Source organism: Benincasa hispida, chromosome 2 (assembly GCF_009727055.1).
Source record: "Benincasa hispida cultivar B227 chromosome 2, ASM972705v1, whole genome shotgun sequence".
NCBI lineage: Eukaryota > Viridiplantae > Streptophyta > Magnoliopsida > Cucurbitales > Cucurbitaceae > Benincasa > Benincasa hispida.
The window spans coordinates 35322667-35333880 of record NC_052350.1 but is presented as its reverse complement, the minus strand read 5'-3'; the positions used below and the strand labels follow the sequence as shown (position 1 = coordinate 35333880).

The 11214-nt window shown below is 35.5% G+C and overlaps 1 protein-coding gene across 4 annotated transcripts in view; it reads right to left on the bottom strand.

Annotated features, from left to right (window-relative positions):
* Positions 1–811: 811 nt before the first annotated feature.
* Positions 812–11214, bottom strand: part of LOC120072284 — a 31099-nt gene continuing 20696 nt past the window's right edge. For 3 of the 4 annotated variants that reach the window (XM_039024728.1, XM_039024729.1, XM_039024731.1), the window contains 6 exons: positions 6458–6647; positions 5025–5124; positions 2559–2727; positions 2309–2391; positions 2134–2210; positions 812–1287 (listed from right to left, as the gene is read on the bottom strand). In XM_039024728.1, coding sequence (XP_038880656.1) covers positions 1116–1287; positions 2134–2210; positions 2309–2391; positions 2559–2727; positions 5025–5124; positions 6458–6647 — 791 coding nt within the window. In that variant the 3' untranslated portion in view covers positions 812–1115. Of the gene's footprint in view, positions 1288–2133; positions 2211–2308; positions 2392–2558; positions 2767–5024; positions 5125–6457; positions 6648–11214 lie in introns of those variants that run through there. The other variant, XM_039024730.1, reaches the window with a different exon arrangement.

The window sequence follows — 11214 nt, the reverse complement described above, 5'->3', positions numbered from 1 at the left end:
AGTTTTGGGTCATGTTTTGTTATCAGAAAATTCTTGTAAGAATTAAACACATGAAACCAAAAAATGAAAGTATCTATATGAAAAAGAATTGAGTATATATTAGTTGTTATCAAATTAATTATTTTCCAACTCAATATGAAATTGACTATTTAAATGTTATAATTTTTATCTTTAAGAAGAGAGTATCGAAGAAGTGAAGAAAAAAAACAAAAGAGATGCAAAATTGTTAGCGCACTAAGTGAAGCAAAGAAGAGTGATGAAACTAAAGATGGAGGTAATCTATGAGGTATACTTAAATGATTTCTATATATATACTATCATTAAGAGCCTTTTTTAACTTTCTTTTCGAAAAAAAAAAGTATATTAATGGACCTTTCTAAAGCTCATAGATATTTTTAAAGTGTGATAATCCATCCATATTACTAACAATAATAATAATTTAAAACCTTTCTAAAAGTGTAAAGACACTACTAAAACATTTGAAAATTCTGGAGTATTTTTTAAACAAAATACAACGATTTCCATCCAAAAACTAATAGAGGTACTTTTGAATTTTTTTAAAAAAAAAATTAAGAGTACTACTAGAACTTTTAAAAGTTCATAAATATTTCTATACAAAGTAAAAATTTTACAAGTATTTTCTATAATTTAGCCCAAATAAAATATTTCTACTATGATCCTAAAATTATTTTTTTCAAATTCACAGCAAAATTTTTAATTCTTAAGACAAGATCGAGGAAAAAGTTGTTAGAAATGCCATCCACAAGGTTAAGCTCTCTTCTATAACTGAAAGAAGAAATAAACTCACAAATTTAAATGTGCCGTGAACAGCAAAACTTCAGATAGGCATAAAAAACTCTGTGCATGATTTCCAACATAAATGGCTATGGCAAACATTGTAAAACCTGTCTTTGTTATATGATGCCCTCCTTGAGTTTGCTAAACCCAGAATCTATGCCTATTTTTCACATCCTGATTTTTTACCCTCTTGTTACAACAAATTTTCAACTTTCAATATGGATTTTAAAAGGAAAAAACCGTGAACCTCTACTTTTGTGCGACATCTCGAAAAAGCTTCCCTCAGATGAATGATACATGTCGACTGCCGTACATTGTCAGTTAATTTTTGGCTTCGGACGCCTTGGTCTTAGAAGAACGTAGAGAAGGCCCAAAACGACCATGAAGGCAGGTATGGTTGTTCCATCAAACACAATGTCTACTTTTCTCTCTCGTGAGCAGTGAATGGGGTGAAGAAGAGCTAATGTCGTGTTTACTTGATCAGCAAACCTACAAAACGTACATGAGTGAATATATAATCCATATTAAATTTCAATTACTCTCTGTACATAATGACCTTAAAAAGGTCAGCTTTACTATTTAATTTTTTTGGGTACTTGCAATGGATAGTACTTTTAGGGCTAATAAGTGCATAGCAACATTTCTAAAAAATTACAAAATATAGTAAAATCTATCAGTGATTGACTCTATCGCACTCCTATTACTCGATAGACTCTGAGGGTTAGATCTAAATTTTGTTATATTTGCAAATTATTTTTCATTGTGTTATATCTACAAATACTTTAGATCTGATTGTTATATTTGCAATTATTCCTTCATTTATTTACATCAATGTAAGTTAAAAATGATGAAAAAAAAGAATAATACAAAAGGCGAGGAAATCATGTTGGACACAATATCCCGCAAGTTTAGGTCCCAGAGTGATTCAGACTAATGGCCACATCTCTATTTTTCTTCCCAAATATTATACAAAGAATTTGCTTGAAGAAATTTTAATAAATGCCATAAATAAAGCAGAAGCTGATAGATACAAACACGAGTATCCTATACTTTTGTTGCATACAAAATAAAAAAACATTAAGAGAGACTTCTTGATATTTGAGAAACAGTGAGTTGCACAGGGAGTGTTGTATGTATGTTTGTTTGTACTTAAATGATGGAGGCAAATATTCAGTAAACGACAACAAAATTTCAGTGTTAGCATACTATTTCAGATCATAGATAACCAATCCTAATATACTTTCAACTATTAAGAAACGTAGTTTGAAGGTTAAAAAAAACATTTATATAATAAACGTTTGCATAAAAGAAAAGCAACGGTTTGAAGAGCCTAACCCTTTGGATGCCTCATTTAGGACGTGCAACAATCTTACTGCATCAATATACCGCAGCTCTCCAGAAACGGTTGAGATCTGAGAATATAGAGATTATACATAATCATGAACTCAGTTCACAAACGTGGAAGAATGTTAGAACCACTGAAATTTTTGGAGAAGTTGAAGGCACTTACTCTTCTCCACAGGCTAACAACATACTGATGCTTTTTTACAAGTTCACGCTCCTGTGAGAGGAAGAGCTTGAAGGACTTTTCAGCTAATTTTTGTAAAGGCTTTACACCCACAGAACTAGTTTAAAACAAAACAGTGCATTTTAAATACCAAATAAGTGAGCATGAAAAAAAAAAAACATAGTAAGGTGGCGATAAGGCATTCTTAACATTTGTATTCCAAGAGCCAAACTGTGTTTCTAGGCAAGGATACTGGTACGCTCCATCAGTAAAAGATGAATAGCTGAATTGACTTGCTGTATTGATTCTTCAAGGGCTGTGATGATATAACTCCGAGCAATAGTATCAGACTGAAACTTTGAAACATGCCATCCACGGGAAGTAATGGAAAACGGGTTGCAGCCTACTGACCATATCCAATCCTATAATATTAAAGAGTTGTTGCAATAGATGTGATACACCTGGTTAGTAATGCACGAAAACAGAATGTTCGCATTCAGATGCTGAAATTATGTTTAGAGAAACCACGAGGAGTACAAAGGACTCAAACTCATAAATCCTTTTAATAAGACATACACACATGAAAGTAAACATCGAAAGCAACCATTTCTAGGCACCTAGAATACAACCAAAGCAAACTGCTCTAAGAATACCCAATCTGTACCCTAAGAAGCACTGATGTAGATAAAGACACGGATACGACATGGCATGGGTACCAACACATCATTTTTTCAAAATCTAAGACATGAACACAGAAAGGACCCATTTATTAACATATATATTATCTAAAACACAAATCATTTCTGTACGAGAAGGAAATTCAAAATCAATGAGTTTATACATTTATATGCTTAAAAAATTAGTTTGATGTATTTCACTAAAAAAGAAAAAAAAAATTATAATTTTTAAAAAACAGGAAACGAGAAGATTCATTGATATAAAAAAGAGAGATTAATGCTAAAAAAAACAAATCTCCACCAAGGAAAAGGACAACAAGTGAAACGCAATGAAAACAAAATACCAAACAAATTACCAAAATAAAGGCCAAGAACCCAGAACTCTCAAAAGAAAACTAAGAATGGAGAAGACAAGGGAAACTAGAGAACAAGGGTCTTCCAAACAAACAAAATAAGAACCCTGAAGGCTTCAACAGGACCATTAACAGAATAGCTACGAACGACGAAAAGGCATTGAAAAAGATCTTCAAACCGACTTAAAAAACAATCTCCAAAGCCTCTGCAAAACCAAGAACTACCCAGTTTTAGGGCACAAATAAATATTAATTTTTGGTGACAGGGGCCTAATCTCTTTCATCTATAAACCAAAAACCTCAATTAAAGAATAAAATTTAAGAGGAATTGATAAAAAGTTATCCACTGATGCTGCTGATTGCAAAATCTCACTTGAAATCTTCCTACCATTAACCACAAAAAGATATTCAAAAAGCTTCTTCTAAAGAGTCCACAACAGGAAGATCATCGATCTTGATGTCAACTATCTGCTCTTCGACCTCCTCACTACTCATGCTAACCTTAGATGCTACATCAGATTCACCATCATGGACAAAATGAGTGGAGCTAAACGTGTAAGTAGTGGAAGTGCAAAAGGAACCTTCGGTAAAAGTAGCATTTGATTCTAGAAGAGTGAACTTTGAAAGAGTGTATGAAGAGGTAGGTTGTGAAGGAGGCACTTATAACTCCAATGAGGAAGTGATCCGAACACAAGCTTCTTCCAAAATATCTGCATTGAACTTCAAGTTTACAAGGATACCAAAGCTAGTGAACTTCCAAGTATAAAAGAGAGGGTAAGGTTCAAAGCCCAGATTTTAAGATAGGGGTCTTAACTGTAAAATTGGAAACCTGATAACTAAGACAACTGACCAAATTCTGAACAAGATGTGCAACCTGAAGATCATCATGGGGAAGGAGACTATCTGAATTTGTCGTTGAACATGTAAAGGACAAGAGTTCAAGACAACATTTTTACCCTTAAAAGTTGCAAAAAGTAAACTAAAACCTTCGTCCAACATAATTTGGTTTGTTCTCTTAAGATCCAGTGATTTGAAAAATCAAATATTGACAAATCCCAATGATCAATACAAGGCGGATCTATAGAATGTATATCCCCAAAACCAATTGTGCAATCAACAAGATAATAAAACAAATAAAAGAATTTTACACATTTATAATCCAATTCAAACCCACCAACAAGCATACATCACTTATTTTTGGCAGAATTTTCAACTGGTGAGGGTACTAAAGATGTTTTAGGGGTGGAAGGTTTCTCTTTAGCTTCTACAAGGGCAACAAGAGGAGAGGGATCATAGAAAGATGAGAGAGAAATTACTATGACGTTTAAAATTCAATAGTAGAAAAAACTAATTGAGTTTGACAAAGAGATTTAAAGAAAGTAGACTACACCAGCAAATTGGACAAAATTCAATTAGAGATTGTGTACCAAAAAAAGGGAAAGAAGTAAACTGAAACGTATTGTTACTCCATGGTGAAGACACTTCTTGGAGACATAAAGTAAACTGAATAATATAGATGCAACTTATTTATAGGACTTGAGCAAGAGCAGCTCATAACTACCTAATCAACAACCAAGTGCGACCTCTAAAACAAACCAAACTAATAACAGAATACAACTGAAAGCATAACAACAAATATCTACCACTATGCCTACATTCACTGCAACACAAAGGTTTTCACTATGGTACCTCAACTGCTGTATCATGGGATGCACTGTATGCAAGATGGAGAGGGAGCAAACCGGAAAGATGTTCTGCAGTAGCAGAAAGAGCAGCTTTGATTGGTTTCCTACGTATTGAAAGGTATAAGAAGAAACAAACAATTAATATTCTAGGATAATTTCTGATGACAGATGCCTTTAAGGTTAACTGCTAAAACAAGTGGTAAACCACATGAAGCCAATCATATTAATTTTATCACATTTCATTTACAGAAAAGGGTTTAAAACAGAAAAGAAAAGCGAACTTTGAAGCAAGTAGCACTCCTGAGATAATCGTATTGAAAAGTCATCCACGTGTTTAAAACTTATATAGTTGTATTATGGTCTCACTCATGATTACCAAACCAACAAGTTTGGGTTCTACATTTTTACCTCAACGACTAAATAAACCATATGGTAATCTACAGAATGCCATAAGTTACAGCGAAAGCATTTTGTATTTATTATCCTAGCACATAATCATACATACTGATCCAAATAGAAAAGTAAGAGATCATAGTATTTTTTTTAGTTCAACCAGAACATCTGACCTCCTAGTCTAGGGTTGCCTAAACCAATTGCATTACGCACGGGTTAGCAAAAGGATTATATTATTAGTTTTTTGTTTCAAAATAGAATAAAACACAAATTAAATTTTGCTCCCCTTTTCTGACTATAATTTTCCATCCTGATTAATGGATCATTTGACCAATAAAACAATAGACTAAATATATATTTTAGACTCTAATTTTTTATCATGTGATCCCTTTGTTGCAGTAGCACCTTCCCTTCCCAAGGTTTGTACAATTATTATGGGGAAAAAAAATCTTTCCCACGGTTCTTCTCCTCCATTCCTCCCTCTTCCCTCTTCCTTATTTTCTTCTTGTTCTGTCCTCTTTTCTTTTTTTTTCCTTCTCCTTTTCTTCAGTCTTTCTTTTTAATATTGTTCTTTGTTGAGCTTTCAAGATTCACAAAACCGGCCAAAAGTGACCGATCATCAGTGGTTGGTCAATCAACATACATAGCCTCTTCAAAACCAACCACAATCGACTACTAGAAACCGACATGTCAATGGTCGACACCAGTTTGAACCCAAAATTGATGTTGACCGACCGATCCCTTATGTCCATGTATTCTTTCATTTTTCTCACAAGTTCGATTATTCATAAAAATAAATAAATATATGGATAGAATGAGAGAGGGACAGAAACAGATTCTATAGAAAAGGGGAGAAGATAGGAAAATTGGGAGTAAATGACATGCACTTGACACCCAACCCAAGGCAAGTAATAGTTCATCCAAATGAGCCCAGCACCAAGAATGATAGGAAAACCAGTAAACTCTGGAAGTTATACAATTCCATCGTATTTTCAAAATCTAAACATCATATGTCACAAAAAAACTAAAGATGCTTGAACTAACCTCATATCCCATATAAGTGATTTCCCATTGCACTGCAAATGGCTTTCCCAGGAAGAAATCTCTGACTGCACTACAATAACCATGTCGGAGAGTGCCTTTGCCTGATAATGTTTGTCAACTAATAAGGGTTCTGTATGAATGAACCAAAATATTGGAACTTCCAGTGTAGAACTTTGAGGAGCATTTGTTCCTGCAATATCCATAATCAGCCAAAAAAAAAAAAAAAGAGAGAGAGAAGTCAATTTCCATAATGGATACAGGCCAGTATATTTTTTTTCTTTTCTTTTCCCTTATTTAAAAAAAAATAAAAAATAATATTTTGGGTTCAATGGAATGGGCAGGGAAAATTGGAAGGGATAAAAAAAAAAGAGAGAGAGAAGAAAGAAAGAAAGAAAGATACAGGCCAGTATAACAAAAACAAAACCCTTTTAAGTATGCTATCAAACTTGAGTCTTCTAACCCTAAAAGTACAATGTATTGAAAAGTTACATGTAGTGTACTCGGTTCTTTTTTTCGACATTTGTCCTGTTCTCATATGACAACCCCCGACTAAAAACATTTAGTTTCCAAGAAAACTCATAGGATATTAAATCCTAAGGGTGGCCATCATGATCAAGACTTTGGTGCATTCCCAGCATTGAAGTGTTCTGATGACATAAATTTGATATTAAAATCCCCCTATGTAACATTGTTGATAGTCAATTTACCTTTTCCATACATCCACACATATTTGGATGTGATCCTCATTGTAAAAGGACTCGATGAGGTGAGAATTAAAAGTTAGTGTGGGGTGATCCTCAAAGTTGACTCCAGAAAGCCTATTGTTTGCCATATTAACAAGAGTTCTTAGATTCAATCTTCTTCATGGAGGGTGACTTACCACTTTTTTTACATCAATTAATTACTATAGAGTATTAATGGAAAACCCATTAGTAATTTCAGAAATTAAGAATCTAGCAGGAGTGATCTTCTTCACTTTGGTTGTTTATCCATAAGACCTCCGATTATTCATACTTTTGAAAGGAAGGAAGGGCAAAAGGGGACTTTCACATAATTCAGTTGGTTAGAGAAACGTGGTTGTGGCGTGTGCCTGGTGGGGACCACCAAAGGGGTTTGGCAGGGGGGAAGAGTTTTCGGGTTTTGAGTAGAAGTTGACTGCTTGAGGGGGGAGAGTACCAATTCTCTCGAACAACCAAGTTATCTCGCTCTTTGCTCATTTGCATTTTCTAGTTCATCTTTGATTGCATTTATCTTATAATTCTGAGACTAACATTCAGTGAGTTTTTTAATATCATTGAATTGTATTATCTGAAACTATTTGGTTTACTTGGAGGATTCTTTGAGTAATTTGTAAGAGACACCTTGCAAATTGGTATCAGAGCATGTTCATACTGAGAGAACATGGAAAATGGCTCAAAATAACGTGAAGAAAGAATGGAAGGAATGGAGAAGGAAGCATCAAGATTAAAGATGTGCTTCAAAATATGAACAAATCTTTGGAAAGACTTACAGTCGAGGTGCGTTATATTTTGTTGAGCAAGCGTCAAAAAACGTTGGAGATCTCTGATAGTTCTAACGAGAAGAAGAAAATAGGAATCATTGAAGAGGAAGGTGGAAAATAGGAATCATTGAAGAGGAAGATTCCACTTCGATCAATGATCGAGGAAAGTTTGGAGATGCTAGGTTTCTTTGAAGAAAATCCTAATACATGCTTTTTGGGACAAAGGGGCATTTTGAATTACAAGAACTGACAGATTCAGAGAAGATTAAGGTTTTTATAGTGAGTTTTGAGAAAGATGCAGTCGAATGGTATCAATGGGCTTTAGTCAATGTCGGATCTCCTTTAGTAGTTACAAATGAATATGTACATCATGTACTTTTCCATTATTCATATCCACCTTCCCAATGTTACAAAGAATTCCACGGAATCATTCGAAGAACAACCTTCTCTCTTCCTAACTTTGGTACACCAGAAGTGTCAAAAGTCTATCATAGAATTCTTTACACGCAAGGCAATGATAGACTTCTCCATTATTCATATCCACCGTCTCGTCTTTACACTTTGCGTAAATAGGCTCACAAGTGGAAACAGGGGACGATGAATGTCACTTCATACTTCAAAAAATTCTTTAATTTGGTAGGAGATGGACATGTGTCGTGAAATTATCTGGGATTGCCCTTATGAAGGTGTTCAGAATTCCAAGATTGAGGAAGTCGATCATGTTTATGATTACCTAGCTGGTTTGAACTCCAAGATCGATGCAATGCGAGGACGTATACTGGGACAAGGGCCTATACCTTCTCTTATGGAAATGTGTTCAGAGGTTCGTCTAGAGGAAGATAGAGTCAGTGCTATGAACATCACGATTGTATCTGCTACTGATTCTGTTGCTTTCAGTATGAAATTATCTAGTTCTGATAGTGACAAGCAAAATGGGAAACAGACCCGGATGTGTGAACATTGCAAGAAGGCCTAACATATGAAAGATCTATGCTGAAAATTACATGTTATACCATCAAATGGCAGAAGACGTCCTCCAAATGATAGGTCCAATCCTGGTCGGGCTCTTATGAGTGAATCTGCGAGCGCCCCCCAATCACAACCTCAGGTGAATTGCCAAAGTGACTGTGGTATTATTTCCCTTGGGGTGGTTGCTCAATCAGGTATCTCTCAATCCTTAAGTCTCCTCAGCATAAATGGTAAGAAATCCTGGATACTTGATTCAAGGGCTACATATCATTTGACTGGATCTTCTGATAATTTTTTATCATATCTTTCGAGTGCTGGTAATGAAAAGATTCGGATTACAGATGGGTCCTTTGCTCCTTATTGCGGGCAAGGGTCATATTTCTTCTTTTGATGGTTTAACTTTACGGAATGTGTTGCATGTACCCAAAATATCTTACAATTTACTATCTATTAGTAAGATAACTAGGAATCTGAATTGTCAAGTTGCTTTCTCACCAAATAATGTTTTCTTTCAGGACTTGAGTTCGGGGAAAACGATTAACACTGCCCGGCACAACAGGGGACTCTATGTTCTTGATGAGGATATTTTCACTAGGAACTGTTATAGGATTAGTTTGTTGTCTTCTTATTTTTCAACTTCAGAAAAAGATTGTATGTTGTGGCAATTTCGCCTTAGTCAACCAAATTTCAAATATATGAAATATTTATTTCCCCATTTACTCAATAAAGTTGATGTCTCTTCTCTATCTTGTAATGTTTGCATTTGTGCAAAACAACATAGGGTCACCTTTCTGTCTCAACCTTACAAACCTTCTCAGCCCTTCACCCTTATTCATGGTGATGTTTGGGGTCCCTTAAGTATTTTTACCTCTTCGAGGAAACGGTAGTTTGTGACCTTTATTGATGATCACACCCGTCTTACATGGGTTTTTCTCCTCACTAATAAATCTGAGGTTTCATCGGTATTTCAACAATTTTACACTACTGTTGAGACTCAGTTCAACACCAAAATTGCTATTTTTCATAGTGATAATGGTCGTAAATTCCTTAATAATACTCTACGTGATTTTCTGTCTTCTAAAGGCATTGTCCACCAAAGCTTGTGTGCCTATACACCTCAACAGAATGGGGTGGCTAAAAGGAAAAATTGTCACCTTCTTGAGGTTACACGGCTCATGCTATCTACTTCACTTCCATCTTACATATGGGGGGACTGCAGCTCATCTTATTAATCAAATGCCTTCCCGTTTTCTCCAACTCTGAACCCCTCTTGAATGCATCAAGGAGTCATACCCTACCACACGACTTATTCCTGATGTTCCTCTTCGAGTTTTTGGGTGCACTACCTTTGTCCATAGTCATGGCCCAAGCTAAGTTTACCCCTCGTACTCAGAAATATGTCTTCGTTGGATATCCCCTTCACCAGCAAGGTGATAAATGCTTCCACCCTTCTTCCCGAAAATACTTCATTTCCATGGATGTAACGTTCCTTGAGGATAAACCTTTCTTTCCCGTTAGTCATCTTCAGGGGGAGAGTACTAGTGAAGAGACTAATTGGTCCACATCTTCAGTCCCTACTGACCTTCCTGAACTTCTTCCTAAACCCATCCTAAGTGCCCATGACACTGTTCTACCCACTAAACAAGTCCCTTGGATAACCTACTACAGGAAGAATCTCATAAAGGAAATGGTGTCCCCTACTGCTCCACCGGCTCCAGTCCATGAATCTGAACCCACTAAACAAGTCCCTTGGATAACCTACTACAGGAAGAATCTCAGAAAGGAAATGGTGTCCCCTACTACTCCATCGGCTCCAATCCATGAATATGAACTAATGCAAGCTCAAGGTACTACTGGTGCTGATAATACTAACTTGTGTGTTGAGGATGATATTGTTGATTTGGCTGAGAATGACAAGAATGATATGTTAATTCCAGAGAATAACAGAGTTGCACGCAGTGATGAGACTTCGACAGAAACACAAGAGGGTGAGATTCTTCATCAGGATGGAAAATGTAATCAAAATCTCATTCCAGATGAGGAATCAGATAAACCAAAGGATTATGATATCTCTCTTTACATGCCCATTTCATTGAGAAAGGGCACCAGATCCTGTACCAAGTACCCCATGTATAGCCATATGTCTTACAGTAATTTGTCTTCTGGGTTCAGGGGTTCATTACCAGCCTTGATATAGTAACAATACCGAAAAACATACGTATGACTATGGAAATTTCTGAGTCGAAGACTGCAGTTATGGAAGAAATGAAAGCTCTTGAAAAGAATA